Here is an 18,736-nt window from a genome sequence, read left to right as displayed (position 1 = left end):
GTCATTTTCATTTAAGGAAAGACCTTTAGACAATTGGAAAGAAGTATATTTATTTGGGAAAAACTGAAAGCAGGATTTGAGTAGCACAGAAACAAGTATTATTTGGATAGACGCACACATCCCAACTGCAAAAGAATTCCAGAAAAAGAAAAGAGCAGAATAGAGAAAAAAAATAACAATATGCAATATGTCAGTTGCCTCCTCGGCCATAAACGTTCACAGCTAAAATGACAGCCAGCCACTAAACTGTACAGACAGAAAATGTATATTATACAGTATTTCAACTCCTGACCACCACCAGATCAGAATACACCCCATAGATGTTCCCATTCTAGAGTGTGCTGAAACAAACACTTAATGGTTTGTATGCAGCGGTTCCCTTCATTTCTATACCATTCTATTTCTATGGTCTAGACTAGACAAGGTCATGGTTTCTGATCCTTCATGGTGCTCTCTCTCATATCAGAGATACTAGACTGAAGCAAGACGGGTCGGTCACCTCTACTCGTCCGACTGAAGCATCTTCTCGATCTCTTTATCCCAGTTGTCATCTTTGTTGTCTGCCTCCGTCACCACCTCATACTCCTGTAACTCTGCCTGGAGTTCCTTCTCCCAGTCCGCTGTCTCCTCTGAACAAATAACAGCATTGTAAGATCAATGCTACAGACTGAAGAGAAAACAACTAAACATGTCATTCACTCTCCTCTAATTCAACATCCAGCTCTACCACCTGAGCCATTATATTAAATCCAAGCCCTTTCCAGGTTCCAGTGAAATCAACCAATAGAACTCTGGAGTTCTTGCTGGTTGTTTGTTACTCTAGATATGTTCTAATAGTTCTAGAACTGACCCCCTGGAGTTCTTGCTGGTTGTTTGTTACTCTAGATAGGTTCTAATAGTTCTAGAACTGACCCTCTGGAGTTCTTGCTGGTTGTTTGTTACTCTAGATAGGTTCTAATAGTTCTAGAACTGACCTTCTGGAGTTGCAGCGTCCTCCTTCTTGTCCAGCACCAGCTGTTCCATCTCTTTCCTCAGGTCTTCATGGTCGATGTTACAGGAGTCAAAGGCATCGCTCACAAACTCGGAGACCCCAGGGCTGGTGGAGATCTCATTCTCCTCTTCCTCCTGCTATTTAACAACATTAAAAAGAGAATCCAGACCATTTCATACATTTGACTTGATATTTACACAGTATTTCAGTGGTCTATATATAGACGTGCACAGAATTATTCAAAGGGGCTGACTTTTCTTCAGAAAAACAAAACATTGACTCACCTCTCCACTCTTGGGAATGTCACTAATGGATACTGGAGGTGTTTTTGGTCTGATGGTATTTTCTGCATGACAACAACAACAATAACATGAAACAGAAGTTATAAACTGTTGCTTGACAGTAGTTCACCAATTGCTCTGCTTTGCACATAACACCAATGCAGTGTTTTTAGTTAGGGACGTGTCAGGATCACACAAACTGAATTCCGACCAACCATAGAACAGAATAGAGTACCTGTGAGGCTGACATCCTCCGGGCTGATGGTCTTCTGCTCCTCTCTGTGGTCTACAGCCTGCTGCTGTGCTGCCAGGGCCGTGAGCTGGGCCGACTGCTTTATCAGGGACACACGGTAGAAGTAGTTCCTCCAGAACACATCCTCCTTCACTCTAAACACACAGAGCATTGAATATGTAAGTAACATACACATATACTGAAGGGTTAATCGATAACTTGATATGGATGGAAACACGTGTACAGTTCTTCCAATTTCAATGGCTGGTCAAAGCTTTGTGAACCAGTCTGATTGAGCGATAGCTCACCATTCTTTTTCAATTGAATGCAGCAATCTGGCTGGTTCTAAGAGGCTTATCAATGGACAGGATTGGCATCATCCAACATTAGCCAACAGGTCAACTTTATGCCTGCAATCTCTATCTGTAAATAATTCTGAGTTGAATCGAGGCATGTTTGAAGAGCAATAATGGATTTGTAATGCATTAGATTTGTAATGGCTGACTGTTTGGGGACCAGGTCGAAGCGCATCCTGTTCAGTAGCTCATCTTCCTGCAGCATCACCATGGCGATAGGATACATCTGCTCAGAGTCGAACTGGAACTGAACTCCAGCTGGTGGGTCTCTCAGGAAGTTCCTCCTGTCCTGGAATAACAGATCAATAAAGTTGTGATGAATTTAAATCAAATTGAAAAGGTACAATCAACACAATGCACTCTGACAGTGATGAGATGCAATTGGATGGAATCAAATCACAAACTCTTAAGTGCACAATGTGGACAGACAATGTTAGAAATGCTACTAACAGCGGACAAAGCCAGGATCTGTTGCTGCATGGTCTCCTCCTCACTGTAGCCAACCCATGGTGGTACAGCTGTGTCTGGAGGGGAACAAGAAGAAACCATTTTAGTTCCACCATATATATATATATATAACTATGATCATGTTTACTGGTATATCATCTCAAGATAGTCTGGTTGCCAGTCTGTTTAGCTAACATTCTACTCAGTCATTTATCAGCAGTATCCCTGCACATTGATATGGTGCTGGTACTGGCCTGTAGGGTACATTCTCCTGTGGTTTTTATTCATTGTGTTACCTGACCTGACTTAGCATAATTTCTGTTCTCTTTGTTTTTTTAAAGAATCTATTCTGAATTGGACACTTTTCTATTTCTTTACCTTGATATTGAATACGGCATTGTTGAGAAAGAGCTTGTAAGTAAGCATTTCACTTAACTGTTTACACCTGTTGTGTCCTGTCATTATATAACTAGTTAACTAAAACGAATCATGAAAAAAACAATTTAGTAAACTGAAATAAAATAATTAGCAAACCCGTTTGAAAAACTAAAACTATACTGGAATTATACTTTAAGTGGCTGTAGCCATACTGAGTGTTAAGGCTAAAGCATATTACTGTAGACGAAAGTCGAGGAGTGAAGTCCGGGGAGGTGCATCTGCGACAGTCAAAAGTCAGACACTAAATGTGATTTTCCAACAAGGCATGTAGGCGCAAGTCGGACAATTCCCCCAGAATGACTTGACAAAAGTGATCCGCTCTAACGCGGCAACTGAAATGAGCACGACGGAAGACTGCTCTCACACCGTCACCCAGAGTATCTCCGCTTCACACTGCTACAACATGGTAGCTACCGGACCAAAACAGCAGTGAAGTTTAACCTCGCTTCAACTCTCCTGGTTGTTGCGGAAATGGACTCACTACTACTGTTTACTTTGCATCTACGTCAGGGGTGTCAAACTCATTCCATGGAAGGCCTAGTGTCTGCTGGTTTTTTGGTTTTTCTTTTCAATTTAGACCTAGACAACCAGGTGAGGGGAGTTTTTTACTAAATCAGTGACCATAATTCATCAATCAAGTACAAGAGAGGAGCGAAAACCCGCAGACACTCGGCCCACCGTGTGATGAGTTGGATACATATGATCGACATTCCCAAACGGGGGCACGCCAAATAAAAACGTGGTTCACATTTAAAAAATATATATTTATTTTCTTCACATTTTCAAACAGTCAATTTATATTTTCCAACGGGGCTATACATTTTGATGAGGTTTTTTTCTCGCCTAAGTAGCCTCGTTTCACTGCCAAAAATAAAATTAAACAATGTAATGTTAAGCAATTTTTTTTTTTTTTACCTTTATTTAACTAGGCAAGTCAGTTAAGAACAAATTCTTATTTTCAATGACGGCCTAGGAACAGTGGGTTAACTGCCTGTTCAGGGGCAGAACGACAGATTTGTACCTTGTCAGCTCAGGAGTTTGAACTTGCAACCTTCCGGTTACTAGTCCAACGCACTAGGCTACCCTGCCGCCCCAGAAATAACACGATACAGGTAGCCTAGTCAAATAATTAACATCCAATCACATTAACCGTTACTATCTCGCAGGAATTCCACTAACTGTCCTTATGTAGCTGTTGCCCATTTGATTCCGATGCAGCCGAAGAGCTACTGCCCCCTTACCCGGGAAAGCACCAAACAACAGACAGGGACGTTGGACCATCGAAGAGGCGCAAATATGATAACTACAATTACGCAGGTACTTTCCTGAAACGGATGACACAAACAACTTGATTCGTTATCCCTTTCATGCCCTGCCTCCAGTCCACTTACCGATATCTGAAAAGAGTCTCATCGAAATTGAAATAGGCTGTTCTGTGAAAATGTAATTTAATCAGAAGCCACTGCCAGATTTCTGGATTGGGCTGTGCCCAGAGTATCCTGCCTTGGCAAATCGTGCTATTATGCCCTTTGCAACCATGTACCTATGTGAGAGTGGTTTCTCAGCCCTCACTAGCACGAAAAGGAAATACTGGCACAGACTGTGTGTTGAAAATGATTTCAAACTGCTCTCTCCAATACAACCCAACATTGCAGTTATGTGCATCCTTTCAAGCACATCCTTCTCATTAACCTGTGGTGAGTTATTCACAATTTCGATTAACAAATAAGGTTTTATATGTAAGATGGTTAAATAAAGAGCAAAATTATTGATTATTATTATCATTTGTGCCCTGGTCCTATAAGAGCTCTTTGTCACTTCTCACGGGCCAGGTTGTGACAAACAAACTCACTCACACCCATTCTTATGTTTAATAAATGTATCGTATAGTGTGTGTGTGGCAGGCTTACAATGATGGCAAAAAACAACATTTGAGAGTGCGCTGACCCTGGTGCTAGAGGGTGTACGTAGCTAGAGGTTGAATGTTTGAAGGGGTACGGGACTATAAAACGTTTGGAAACCACTGATCTACGTCATCTCGCTGAGTCTTCCGTTAAATCTATTACTGCCCCCCCAGTGGCAGGAAGTGACATCCCCAAAAACAAAACAACTATACATATACACACAGGCTACTAGCCACCCATGCATAGGCTACTGTCTGTCCCTAACACTAAAACAAAATCATATGAAGACGAAAATATTAATATTTTCATAAAACATTAACCAAATAAAAAAAATCATAAAAACAAAAATATTAATATTTTCATAAAACATTAACCAAATAAAAAAACGAATCAAGTGGATCTGAAAACTAAATAAATAAACCGAATGTCAAATAAAAATCTGAAAATGAATAGAAACTAATATAAAAACACTAAACAATAATAACCTTGCTGTGCACATGACAAATGTTGATTTGAGGACACAGAGTACAAGGAGTGGAAGGTAAGCTAATCTCAAGTGGGTATGATGTTATGTCTCCACACTGACCTGATTTCTTAGCTTTCTTTTCTTGGACAAATTTGTCCTGTTCTTTTTTGAAATCCCCCAAAATAGTCTGGAAAACAGAAACACAGGCATGTGATGTTACAAGACAGAAACCTCAAAGCTTCAAGAAATCAGCGGTTTTGAGCGAACACCAGAGGGGTGTTATATAGCAACCGATGCTAACACTAAAACACCCTCCTTGTCAAACACGATTCAGGAAAGTTTAGTATGCCATGCACCTTGTCAAAAATTCCATCTATGTTCCCTTCTTCCACGCTCTTCTTGATGGTGTGTGCGGTCTCTGCCACAGAGTTGGAGATCTTCTTGGTAGCATTGCTGGCAAAGTTGAATATTAAGCCTGTATATGTAACAAGAATATAAAACCTGGATCAATTCTCAGCTTCAGATGGCATGGTCATTCAAGTTTTGGCAGGCAAACAATGTATTGTTGTCTCTTAGGCCTACATAATCATTATTAGTCTTTTAATCACTTTTCACATGAATATAAATGAAACCATCTATAATCTTCCTTACCACCGAATCCTTTAGCTTGCTGAGAGATGAGTTGGACGGTGTCTCCGTCCTCCTGCCCCAGTTCTTCTGTTGCTGGAGGTTCGTGTTGTTTGTTTACTTCATTTTGGTCTTGAACAATTTTCTCCTCCACAGCAACGTCAGCCACTTCGCTCTCCTCTGTCGTCGAGGTGTTGTTCTCTATACCCAGCCACGTTCCCCACCCTTTGAACATTTTCGCCGATGTCTTTCGGTTGTAGCTATGATAGAAAATCGATTGTAAACTAAGTGCTTAGAATTTTACCTTCATGGTTCTGTGTTTACGTCACCAGGAAATGGTGCGATTCTTGTTCTTGTTTTTTTCTTCATAATAAATACAAAGCGAGCGCATTTACTGCCGCCTGCTGTTACATCTGGGAAATGTTAGCATCTATATAGTTTTGTAACAGTATCGCTATCAGATCAAATGTGGGATTCGAACAACAGTGTGTTATTTAAGAAGGGAAAAAAAATGGATAACTCTCCAAGCTGTCCCACTGTAATTTTTTGTATTTTATTCACTACTTCTCATTCCACACCAACAGGTGACAGTGATGTCCCTTTTCATTGATTAGTTAGACAGTGATACGAAACAAATGAGGAAGTAAATGGTGCTTTCAACAAAACTGGGATCTCTCGGAAAAAACTATGTCAAATCATGAAGTCAGTGATCTTCAGGTCGGGGCTTGTTTTTTTTTCTCGAGTTTGCGGTTGTCTTGAACCAGAGATATTAGAGTACGTAATAGCATGATTCCAAAGCTATATGATATTACAGAGAACAAGTTAATTATCTCACATCTTGGAAAATAGTAGCATGTTGTACTTCTTTTTGACGAAATTAATGCTAATGTTTGGTTTTTGCGCTAGCGCCCAATTAACTCCCATTCACTATTTGAAGGAGAACGCTCCTTGTCCGAGAATCACCCAGAATGCACCACATTGACGACGCATGGGCAACGAACACATTGGTCGTTCATACGGTTTCCCATCTCCTCAAAGTGTCTCTGCTTGAACGCTGCGAAGTCGGAGATTTCCGAGGTTCGAGCGGCTCAATAAAATCGTCTTTAGAATTAAACCAAGATAGACCACAGCCTGTCGTTTCAAACGGGAACAAATGACTCTAGTGGGCAGAGCCAACCACGAGCTAGAGAGATTCTATTGGCGCGTTCTTGCACGAATTTGCATATTTCCATTAGGGAACGCCTACGCTGTAAAGTGCACTTCTGCAATAACTCAATTCGCCTTCACACCCATTCTAAACAACGCAATATTTTTTAAACTTTGGTAAAGTCTACAAAACTTAGTTCACTCTGTTCGTAACAGATTCTAGTTTTGGGAACAGAAAACTGTACTGAGATCAAATGTTTAGTCGATGAGAAAATGTGAAGGATCTCAGCCAAAATCCATCGAGTTCCATCTTATTTCTCCCACTGCGGGCCACTGGGCTTCCTCTCACGTACCACTCACTACCACATTTGATGATTTGACATCGTTTTTTCCAAATTTGGTAGTGAGTGGAAACGCCAAGCGGATGCTTCACATTTACACATCCGGTGGAACATCTGTCTCATTGTTCTATCTGTGCCTCAATGGTTCCCAGTTGTTCCGAACGCGACATGTCTCAAGTGTGTGTTTAAGATCCAACCGGCGATGTCACGCATCTAAATTTACATTTGTGTAAACGGTGTAACAACAGTGTGGGGTAAGATCCTAAGTGAATACACAAATTGATAAATAGACTATTTGACAAGCGGTTTACTGTTTAGAACGACGTAAAAGGAGCTAGCTACTGTACTTGGTAATGTGTAATAGATTGACTGTTAGCTAGCCAGTTCCTAGCTAGTCAGCAGACAGTCCAAAGAACACTCTTAGCCATTCAGTAGCTAGCTAGATAGATACTGCTTGGTCACTAGCCTTTTTCACTTCAGTTCAATTCAAGGGGCTTTATTGACATGGGAAACATGTGTTAACATTGCCAAAGCACTTTCTGTTTAGTGTCTGTCTGCCTGCCCCCTCCCCAGTGTTGGAAAAAGTACTCAATTGTCATACTTTAGTAAAAGTAAAGATACCTTAATAGAAAATTACTCAATTAAAAGTGAAAGTCACCCAGTAAAATATTGAGTAAAGGTCTACAACTATTTGGTTTAAAATATACTTAAGTATTAAAAGTATAAATCATTTCAAATTCCTAATACTAAGCAAAGCAGACAATACCATTAAAAAAAAATGTTTCTCTCTCCCTCTCTCTTTATCTCTCACCCCTCTCTCTCTATCTCTCACCCCTCTCCCTCTCTCTCTCTCTCTCTCTGTGTCTGGCTGCCTGTCCGTGTCTCTTCTAACAAACCTATTCCACCTGTGTTTTGCAGCAGAGGAGAATCATCATGAAGACTCTGCTGGTGTTTGACTTCGACCACACCTTGGTGGATGACAACAGTGACACCTGGGTCATTCAGTGTATCCCGGACCAATGCCTGCCAGACCTGGTCAAGAACTCCTACCAGAAGGGACGCTGGACAGAGTACATGGGCAGAGTCATGTCCTATATAGGAGACCAGGACATCAGCCCCGATACAATCCGAAGTGTGATGGAGACAATACCGTTTACAGATGGAATGATTGAAGTGTTGACGTTCATTGTGAGTAACAAGAACGACATTGACTGCATCATTATCTCAGATTCAAACACAGTGTTCATCGACTGGATACTGCAGGTGGCTGGGGTTCAAGACGCGGTCGACCAAGTCTTCACCAATCCGGCTGCGTTTGACAAGCGTGGCTACATGGAGATAGAATGTTACCATTCTCACCAGTGTAGCCAGTGCCCTGTCAATCTGTGTAAGAGGAAAGTGCTGGCTGATTTCCTAGCAGGGCAGTTGAAGGGAGGGGTAGAGTATCAGAGAACTTTCTATGTAGGGGACGGAGGGAACGACCTTTGCCCTTCCAACAGTCTAAGGGAAGGAGATGTGGTGTTCCCTAGAAAGGGTTACACCTTGGAGAGGCTGCTCTCTAGACAGAGTCCACAACAAGGAGAGGGTTCATCGAACCCGAGAGTCGTAGGATGGACAAGTGGAAAAGAGATCCTGATGGAACTGAAAGCATGTGTTCCCCTGTAGGGTTCAGCTCTTTCTCATACTAAATGAAGTGTACTTGCAACGATTAAAAAGTATACCAAATGCGTGAGAGGGAAGGATTGTGATTGTGTCTTTGTCCTGTTTTGAAAAGTTTTTTGAAGATCATATTTTAAATCAGCAGGACTGTAATCACATCAGTCTCTCAGGTTCAGATGCAAATGAATGTACATCTTTGTGCTTATTTTTGTCTTTAGCAAATGTAGAGAGATACAGAACCCAATAAACAGACAAGGAAAAAAACAAATCACACCTGTAAATTACATGTTATAACTGTTTATCATTAAATATATATTCTAGGATGTACAGTCAATAAAAGACATTGGCATCACTTTTTACTAGGGCACTATCTATGTGAAAAATGTATTACCAGTCCTGTGTATTAACAGTGCAATAATCTGTTGTCTCTACTAGGCTCTATTGTGAGTGTTATTATATAAATGGCCGATTACTGCTTCAGCAGTGCGGTTTCGTGGACCGTGACCCCGTCTCCCTGCCTCCTAAGATAACCCTCTGTCTGTCCCTTTGTGTCAATACGCTGATAGTAGGACGAGGCGCGGTGAATGTGATTGGTCGAACGCTGTTATTTGCGGCTGGTAAGATTATCAGAGGCGCTGCTGTCTGCGGCTGAGATGCTCTGTCACATCAGCTGAGCGCCTGCCGCGTCAGCCTAAATAGATAACGAAACTAAATAGCGGAATGTCCGGCGTTTATTAGATTGGTTGGTTTACAAGGGAATTGCGCATATAAATAAGGATTTACAACAGATGGCGTGTGATGCCGTTTGACTCGCTCCAAACACAGGATGCTTTAACAACAGGAAAATAAACCATGTCGAGCAGGTAGATGTGTGGCTATTGTTCAGTGAGCTGTGTTAATGATCTTCACTCGGGACTATTTAGATTGAATAGTATTCTGTCAAGTGTATGTAGGTCCTATGTGAATGCATTACATTGTGTTTTAAATAGGACGACTAATAGATCACATGATCAAATACTCTGGATCCATTGCAAATCCATGTATGTTTCCTGTCTGTGCTCAGTTCATCGTTTTTTGCAAGGTGTTGCTGCTTACAGTATTGCAAAATGTTCATTATGCAATGTTTTCTGTTTTAGCAATAAACCCAATTTGATTCTATCAAGCTTCATTCATTTAAATGTCATGTTGAAACTAATTCCCATTGCGGTTTGCACCCTACAGACCATAGCCTGTCTTAAATAACGTCAGTGTAACCAGATGTGTAAAGGGACAGGGAAGTCCAACGTCAGCTGTTCTGTATTACTAATGTATAATGCATGGATGTGCCAAGGCAATGGCATACATTTTTAAAGGGTACATTAAGATATTTAATGTCTCGTGTTTCAGGAACACAATGTCATCTAAGGGACAGGAGTCGCCGGAATCCTTCTACACCTATGATTTCTGTGACCCAACCCATCCCACGGAGGTTCTAGAAGCCCTCGGACAATACTACACAGAAGCCTTGTTCACTGACATAGCTCTACAGTGCTCTACAGGGGAGCTCTTCCACTGCCATAAAGTGGCTCTATGCTCCCGTAGTTCCTACTTCAGAGCCATGTTCACAGCCGATATGAGAGAGAGGTCCCACAGTGTCATCAGACTAGCTGGGGTAGATGTGGAGGTGCTGACGACTCTGGTGGACTATGTGTACACCTCCAAGGTAGGCTACACCTCTGAGACCATTTATGAGTGACTGTCCATTATGTGAATGTAGTAGCCTAATATTAAAAAATTGTATGTTTTTTAACCTTTATTTAACTAGGCAAGTCAGTTAAGAACAAATTCTTATTTACAATGACGGCCTACCAAAAGGCAAAATCATCTATGATTTACAATGACGGCCTACCAAAAGGCAAAATCATCTATGATTTACAATGACGGCCTACCAAAAGGCAAAATCATCTATGATTTACAATGACGGCCTACCAAAAGGCTAAATCATCTATGGCGTCTCAAAAGTCATTTAGTTATCATTAAAATGGAGGTTTTTACTTTTACGCATGTTGTGTCTATTGTTTTAATATTGAGATGGTCCCATGTAACCTTTTACTGCAGTGGGCTAAATCGGGCACACAGACTCTTTCTTGGTCGTCTTAAACAAATCTACTTTGTAACAACAGTATCCACCTCACACACATGGTTATGGGCTTAACAACAGTATCCACCTCACACACATGGTTATGGGCTTAACAACAGTATCCACCTCACACACATGGTTATGGGCTTAACAACAGTATCCACCTCACACACATGGTTATGGGCTTAACAACAGTATCCACCTCACACACATGGTTATGGGCTTAACAACAGTATCCACCTCACACACATGGTTATGGGCTTAACAACAGTATCCACCTCACACACATGGTTATGGGCTTAACAACAGTATCCACCTCACACACATGGTTATGGGCTTAACAACAGTATCCACCTCACACACATGGTTATGGGCTTAACAACAGTATCCACCTCACACACATGGTTATGGGCTTAACAACAGTATCCACCTGACACACATGGTTATGGGCTTAACAACAGTATCCACCTCCACACACATGGTTATGGGCTTAACAACAGTATCCACCTCACACACATGGTTATGGGCTTAACAACAGTATCCACCTCACACACATGGTTATGGGCTTAACAACAGTATCCACCTCACACACATGGTTATGGGCTTAACAACAGTATCCACCTCACACACATGGGTTATGGGCTTAACAACAGTATCCACCTCACACACATGGTTATGGGCTTAACAACAGTATCCACCTCACACACATGGTTATGGGCTTAACAACAGTATCCACCTCACACACATGGTTATGGGCTTAACAACAGTATCCACCTCACACACATGGTTATGGGCTTAACAACAGTATCCACCTCACACACATGGTTATGGGCTTAACAACAGTATCCACCTCACACACATGGTTATGGGCTTAACAACAGTATCCACCTCACACACATGGTTATGGGCTTAACAACAGTATCCACCTGTATCATGTCAGATATAAAGTTGAAATGTCTTACATTTTGAGTTTTCATCTTAATATTACACTTTATATACCAGAAGACTGAAATATAACAAAACTGTTTGACATAGAAACACAAGATTTTCGTCTGTTAAATAAAAAACTCTTTATCAATGATGAAACATGAGTAACATTCCAGCCATGAGGCCAAAGAGGACACTTCTGGTCATTGACTGCAGGAAAGGGCTACATAATACCCTACATGATCAAAAGTATGTGGACAGACACATGCTCGTCCAACATCTCATTCCAAAATCCCGGGCATTAATATGGAGTTGGTTCCCCCTTTGCTGCTATAACAACCTCCTCTCTAATGGGAAGGCTTTCCACTAGATGTTGGAACATTGCTGCGGGGACTTGCTTCCATTCAGAGCATTAGTGAGGTCGGGCGCGGATGTTGGGCGATAAGGCCTGACTCGCAGTCGGGGTTCCAATTCATCCCAAAGGTGTTCGATGGGGTTAAGGTCAGGGCTCTGCATGCCAGTCAAGGTTTACCACACTTATCTCAACAAACCATTTCTGTATGGACCTCGCTTTGTGCACAGGGGCATTGTCATAATGAAACAGGAAAGGGCCTTCCCCAAAACTGTTGCCAAAAAACTTGGAAGCACAGAATCATCTAGATTGTCATTGTGTGCTGTAGCTTTAAGATTTCCTGTCACTGGAACTAAGGTCCCGAACCATGAAAAACAGCCCCAGACATTATTCCTGCTCCACCAAAACAGTTGACACTATGCATTGGGGCAGTTGGCGTTCTCTTGGCATCCGCCGAACCCAGATTGGTCCATTGGACTGCCAGGTGGTGAAGTGTGATTCATCACTCCAGAAAACGTGTTTCCACTGCTCCAGAGTCCAATGGTGGCGAGCTTTACACCACTCCAGCCGACGCTTGGCATTGCGCATGGTGATCTTAGGCTTGTGTGCGGCTGCTCTGCCATGATGGAAACCCATTTCATGAAGCTCCTGACGAACAGTTCTTGTGCTGACGTTGCTTCCAGAGGCAGTTTGGAACTCGGTAGTGAGTGTTGCAACTGAGGACAGATGATTTTTACGAGCTTCAGCACTCGGCGGTCCCGTTCTATGAGCTTGTGTGGCCTACCACTTCGCGGCTGAACCGTTGTTGCTCCTAGACGTTTACACTTCACAATAACAGCACTTACAGTTGACCGCGGCAGAAATTTGACAAACTGACTTGTTGGAAAGGTGGCATCCTATGACGGTGCCATGTTGAACGGCACTGAGCTCTTCAGTAAGACCATTCTATTGCCAATGTTTGTCTATGGAGATTGCATGGCTGTGTGCTCGATTTTGTACACCCGTACAAATAGCCGAATCCACTAATTTGAAGGGGTGTTCACATACTGTTGTATATATAGTGTATATATAGTGTATATATAGTGTATTTCCTGCATCCCAAATGGCACCCTATTCCCAGAAAGTGCAATATGGACCCTAAGGGTGCTGGTCAAAAGTAGTGCACAATAGGGTGCTATTTGGGACACAACTCTAAACTGTCTCCCTCCCAGGCCTCCATTACCCAGTGGAATGTAGAGTCTCTGCTGGAGGCTGCAGACCTGCTGCAGTTCGGAGCCGTGAAAACGGCCTGTGAGAACTTCCTGGTTCGTCTCCTCGACGTCGACAACTGTCTGGGCATGCTCCGTTTCGCCCAGCTCCATGTGTGTCTGTCCCTGGAGAAGGAGGCACGCAGGGTGCTGCTCTGCCACTTCCACGAGGTAATGGTTCAGGTTTAGGTTCAGGCTTATTCCTACATCGTGGTACATACACAGAAACAAGCAACAAATATGATGTAATTCAATATATATATATATAAACACTCAGCAGATATGTATTCTACTAAATCAATAGATGGGTTTATTAAATGTCTTTAGTGATTTGAGAGTGTCATTTTCTCAGGTGGTGAGAGAGGAGGAGTTCCAGGAGCTGGGGGTGGAGAAGGTGAGGAGCCTCCTGCAGGAGGAGAACCTGGCGGAGGTGTTGAAAGAGGCGGTGCTGGTGGAGGGGGTGGTGAGGTGGCTGGCCCACGATACTCTTGCCCGCAGGGGACACTTCCAGGAGCTTCTTCACTCCGCCCACTTAGACCTGAAGGAAGAGTACCTCAGGACTGCCTTAGAGATTCATAGAGAGTGTCTGGAGACTGACACTGAAGACATCCACTCTCTATTTGTCCAAGCTCTGAAGACTGCTTTTAATATCAATAAAAGCCCTTCGGAACACTGCAGAAGGGGCAGGAGACTGACCTCCAGGATGTTTGTGATAGGAGGGTACCACTGGCACCCTCTGTCTGAGGTCCAGACCTGGGACCCAGTCACGGACCAGTGGCAGCAGGGGGAGGATATGCCAGACCACACCAGGGAGAGTTATGGAGTTACCCTGCTGGGCTCCAACATCTATATTAGCGGCGGCTACAGGACAGACACTACAGAGGCTCTAGATACAGTGTGGGTTTACAGCAGTGATACTGATAAATGGACACAGGGGCAGCCCATGCTGACAGCGAGGTACTACCACTGTTCTGTGGGTCTGCATGGGTGTGTCTACGTCATAGGAGGGTACAGAGGAGGGGCGCCCATGGGGGAAACGGAATTCTATGACCCCTTGAAAAGGAAGTGGATTCCCGTAGCTAATATGGTACAAGGTAGGTTGGCCTATGAAGGTTTGGAATATGACACAGTTGTGTAACTTGACAGATTTTTTGTTGTAAGTTTTGTCTTATAGTAAATGTATTTGTTTACTGCTGGAGTTTCATGGTAGTTTTAAGGTTGGAAGCCTTTTAGTGACAATCCTTCCTTCCTTCCTTCCTTCCTTCCTTCCTTCCTTCCTTCCTTCCTTCCTTCCTTCCTTCCTTCCTTCCTTCCTTCCTTCCTTCCTTCCTTCCTTCCTTCCTTCCTTCCTTCCTTCCCTTCCTCCCTTCCTTTTCCTTCCTGCCTTCCTTCCTTCCCACCCTGCCTTCCTTCCTTCCTTCCTTCCCACCCTGCCTTCCTTCCTTCCTTCCCTTGTCACAGGCGTGGGGAACGCTACGGCCTGTGTTCTGAGAGACACAATATATGTGGCAGGTGGTCACTATGGTTACAAGGGAAGCTGCACCTATGATAAGATTCAGACCTACAGGGCAGACGTCAATGAATGGAGTATAACAACGACCTGTCCTCATCCAGGTACCACAACACAACTCAGTTATATCAGCCCTGGTTCTATAGAGCTTCAGAGAGATAAACTCTGTTATATCAGCCCTGGTTCTATAGAGCTTCAGAGAGATAACTCTGTTATTTCAGCCCTGGTTCTATAGAGCTTCAGAGAGATAACTCTGTTATGTCAGCCCTGGTTCTATAGAGCTACAGAGAGATAACTCTGTTATGTCAGCCCTGGTTCTATAGAGCTACAGAGAGATAAACTCTGTTACATCAGCCCTGGTTCTACAGAGAGATAAACTCTGTTATATCAGCCCTGGTTCTATAGAGCTACAGAGAGAAAATGGGACAGTGCATTAAAATCCAAAAGTTCTGGTGCGGCTCAACCACATGAGGAACTCTGTTAATAACTAACTTACCCCAGGCTTGAAGGAATTATGAAAAACACATACAGTGGGGCAAAAAAATATTTAGTCAGCCACCAATTGTGCATGTTATCCCACTTAAAAAGATGAGAGAGGCCTGTAATTTTCATCATAGGTACACTTCAACTATGACAGACAAAATGAGAAAAAAAATCCAGAAAATCACATTGTAGGATTTTTAATGAATTTATTTGCAAATTATGGTGGAAAATAAGTATTTGGTCACCTACAAACAAGCAAGATTTCTGGCTCTCACAGACCTGCAACTTCTTCTTTAAGAGGCTCCTCTGTCCTCCACTCGTTACCTGTATTAATGGCACCTGTTTGAACTTGTTATCAGTATAAAAGACACCTGTCCACAACCTCAAACAGTCACACTCCAAACTCCACTATGGCCAAGACCAAAGAGCTGTCAAAGGACACCAGAAACAAAATTGTAGACCTGCATCAGGCTCGGAAGACTGAATCTGCAATAGGTAAGCAGCTTGGTTTGAAGAAATCAACTGTGGGAGCAATTATTAGGAAATGGAAGACATACAAGACCACTGATAATCTCCCTCGATCTGGGGCTCCACACAAGATCTCACCCCATGGGGTCAAAATGATCACAAGAACGGTGAGCAAAAATCCTAGAACCACACGGGGGGACCTAGTGAATGACCTGCAGAGAGCTGGGACCAAAGTAACAAAGCCTACCATCAGTAACACACTACGCCGCCAGGGACTCAAATCCTGCAGTGCCAGACGTGTCCCCTGCTTAAGCCAGTACATGTCCAGGCCCGTCTGAAGTTTGCTAGAGAGCATTTGGATGATCCAGAAGAAGATTGGGAGAATGTCATATGGTCAGATGAAACCAAAATATAACTTTTTGGTAAAAACTCAACTCGTCGTGTTTGGAGGACAAAGAATGCTGAGTTGCATCCAAAGAACACCATACCTACTGTGAAGCATGGGGGTGGAAACATCATGCTTTGGGGCTGTTTTTCTGCAAAGGGACCAGGACGACTGATCCGTGTAAAGGAAAGAATGAATGGGGCCATGTATCGTGAGATTTAGAGTGAAAACCTCCTTCCATCAGCAAGGGCATTGAAGATGAAACGTGGCTGGGTCTTTCAGCATGACAATGATCCCAAACACACCGCCCGGGCAACGAAGGAGTGGCTTCGTAAGAAGCATTTCAAGGTCCTGGAGTGGCCTAGCCAGTCTCCAGATCTCAACCCCATAGAAAATCTTTGGAGGGAGTTGAAAGTCTGTGTTGCCCAGCAACAGCTCCAAAACATCACTGCTCTAGAGGAGATCTGCATGGAGGAATGGGCCAAAATACCAGCAACAGTGTGTGAAAACCTTGTGAAGACTTACAGAAAACGTTTGACCTCTGTCATTGCCAACAAAGGGTATATAACAAAGTATTGAGATAAACATTTGTTATTGACCAAATGCTTATTTTCCACCATAATTTGCAAATAAATTCATTAAAAATCCTACAATGTGATTTTCTGGATTTTTTCCCCTCATTTTGTCTGTCATAGTTGAAGTGTACCTATGGTGAAAATTACAGCCCTCTCATCTTTTTAAGTGGGAGAACTTGCACAATTGGTGGCTGACTAAATACTTTTTTGCCCCACTGTAGTTATGTTGTAGTGCAGCATTCAAACTTTACAAAAATATGAATGCAGAGATGTCTGCAGCAAAAGTGAAATCATAGGATGTACACACCATCTAAAGTGATGCACATAAGTAGTAGTCATCCTTCCTGTATTTGAGCAAAGATAATTTATTTGACCTCTGTCTTGGACCGTCTCTTAGAGTACGGCCTGTGCCTGGTGTCACTGCACCCCAAGCTGTACCTGGTGGGTGGCCAGACCACCATCACAGACTGTTACGAACCGGACAGAGATGAGTGGAGCCAGCTGGCCAGGACCAAGGAGAGGAGGATGGAGTGTGGCGCCGTGGCCATGAACGGGTCCCTGTACGTCACCGGGGGCTACTCCTACTCCAAGGGCACCTACCTGCAGAGTGTGGAGAGGTACGACCCCGAACAGGACACCTGGGAGATCGTGGGGAATTTACCTGGAGCGGCGCGGTCCCATGGATGTGTCTGTGTTTACAGTGTTTAGTAAAATGCATGTACACAGAAAACAAGTGTGCAATAAAAATCAAAAACCAAAGAACAGAATTTTTCTCACAATGTCGAGGTGTGAGACAAGGCTGCAATTTGAGTCCAAATCTTTTCAACATTTATATCAATGAATTAGCAGACATGTTGGACCAATCTCCAGCCCCAGGACTCACACTATTTGACACAGAGGTGAAATACCTGCTATATGCTGATGACTTGGTACTTCTATCACCAACTAAAGAAGGTCTTCAACAAAACATTAATATTCTAGAGCAATATTGCCATAATTGGGCCCTGGCAGTAAATTAAAAAAAACGAAAATCATGATTTTCCACAACAACAAAAAAACATGTCAGAAACACAAATATGAATTCACCCTGAACAACACCATAATTGAACACACTACAAATTACACCTACCTTGGTCTGACCATATCTACATCGGAAAACTTTAATATGGCAGTGAATGCACTCAAAGAAAAATCCCGCAGAGCAATGTATGCAATAAAAATGAAATTATTCAAAATCAACATCCCAATTAGAATTTGGACTAAAATATTTGACAGTGTAATCCTACCAATAGCTCTTTATGGAAGTGAGGTTTGGGGGACACTCAATAAACTGGACTTTAGCATGTGGGACAAACATCCAATTGAAGCCCTACATGCAGAATTCTGTCGGAAAATCCTACAAGTCCAGAGAAATACACCAACTAATGCATGTAGGGCAGAAAATTGGGCCGTTTTCCAGTAATAATGAAGATACAGAAAAGATCATTAAAATTTTGGCTACATCTAAATTCAAGTCTAAATTCGAGTCTGCAATTTAAAGCACTTCAAACCCAAGAGCTGAGCCCAGAAACGAGCCCTCTCAGTCAGCTGGTGTTGGACCTCACCAACCAAGCTGACACCAGCACTGCTTCAAAAGAAAGAATTCCAATAAGCAAAATCATGAACCAATCAAAGGAATCATATTTACAATACTGGAAAAACGAAACAAAATCCCAAAGACTAAATTGCTATCTGACCCTAAACAGAGATTATGAATTGGCTGATTATCTCTACTCTGTCAGA

General features: G+C 42.7%; 3 protein-coding genes across 5 annotated transcripts; 2 read left to right on the top strand and 1 right to left on the bottom strand.

Moving 5' to 3' along the window:
* Window positions 1-33: 33 nt before the first annotated feature.
* syap1 (synapse associated protein 1) lies at window positions 34-6,097 on the bottom strand. The gene is made up of 9 exons (XM_042318979.1): window positions 5,767-6,097; window positions 5,472-5,590; window positions 5,236-5,302; window positions 2,311-2,384; window positions 2,010-2,149; window positions 1,508-1,659; window positions 1,276-1,337; window positions 975-1,128; window positions 34-629 (listed from the first exon to the last, which is right to left on the bottom strand). The coding sequence occupies exons 1-9, from the start codon at window positions 5,975-5,977 to the stop codon at window positions 502-504; spliced, it is 1,107 nt and encodes a 368-aa protein (XP_042174913.1). The 5' UTR covers window positions 5,978-6,097; the 3' UTR covers window positions 34-501.
* Window positions 6,098-6,436: 339 nt separating this feature from the next.
* phospho2 (phosphatase, orphan 2) lies at window positions 6,437-10,046 on the top strand. Of its 3 annotated transcripts, none has more exons than XM_042318980.1 (2): window positions 6,437-6,459; window positions 8,148-10,046. In XM_042318980.1, the coding sequence occupies exon 2, from the start codon at window positions 8,163-8,165 to the stop codon at window positions 8,892-8,894; it is 732 nt and encodes a 243-aa protein (XP_042174914.1). In that variant the 5' UTR covers window positions 6,437-6,459; window positions 8,148-8,162; the 3' UTR covers window positions 8,895-10,046. The 3 variants fall into 3 exon arrangements, with proteins under 3 accessions (XP_042174914.1, XP_042174917.1, XP_042174916.1); XM_042318983.1 differs by lacking the exon at window positions 6,437-6,459 and adding an exon at window positions 6,493-6,516; XM_042318982.1 differs by lacking the exon at window positions 6,437-6,459 and adding an exon at window positions 7,325-7,483.
* LOC112242042 (kelch-like protein 23) lies at window positions 9,615-17,859 on the top strand. The gene is made up of 6 exons (XM_042318978.1): window positions 9,615-9,751; window positions 10,275-10,590; window positions 13,498-13,704; window positions 13,886-14,627; window positions 14,995-15,147; window positions 17,352-17,859. Exons 1-6 carry the CDS (start codon window positions 9,741-9,743, stop codon window positions 17,660-17,662), a joined length of 1,740 nt encoding a protein of 579 aa, XP_042174912.1. The 5' UTR covers window positions 9,615-9,740; the 3' UTR covers window positions 17,663-17,859.
* The last annotated feature ends 877 nt before the right edge of the window (window positions 17,860-18,736 follow it).

The sequence above is a fragment of the Oncorhynchus tshawytscha genome, unplaced genomic scaffold (genome assembly GCF_018296145.1).
Source record: "Oncorhynchus tshawytscha isolate Ot180627B unplaced genomic scaffold, Otsh_v2.0 Un_contig_5015_pilon_pilon, whole genome shotgun sequence".
In the NCBI taxonomy this organism is placed as follows: Eukaryota; Metazoa; Chordata; class Actinopteri; order Salmoniformes; family Salmonidae; genus Oncorhynchus; species Oncorhynchus tshawytscha.
The sequence above is the reverse complement of the archived record's forward strand: the minus strand, read 5'-3'. Positions and strand labels throughout refer to the sequence as shown.

Coding starts and splice junctions, on each gene's coding strand:
- phospho2 (XM_042318980.1), top strand. CDS start 8,163: ATGAAGACTCTGCTGGTGTTTGACTTCGACCACACCTTGGTGGATGAC.
- syap1 (XM_042318979.1), bottom strand. CDS start 5,977: ATGTTCAAAGGGTGGGGAACGTGGCTGGGTATAGAGAACAACACCTCG. Junction 5,591..5,766: donor GCAAGCTAAAGGATTCGGTG/GTAAGGAAGATT, acceptor TTACATATACAG/GCTTAATATTCAACTTTGCC. Junction 1,660..2,009: donor TTCGACCTGGTCCCCAAACA/GTCAGCCATTAC, acceptor CTGTGTGTTTAG/AGTGAAGGAGGATGTGTTCT.
- LOC112242042 (XM_042318978.1), top strand. Junction 13,705..13,885: donor TGCTCTGCCACTTCCACGAG/GTAATGGTTCAG, acceptor TCATTTTCTCAG/GTGGTGAGAGAGGAGGAGTT. Junction 15,148..17,351: donor AACGACCTGTCCTCATCCAG/GTACCACAACAC, acceptor ACCGTCTCTTAG/AGTACGGCCTGTGCCTGGTG.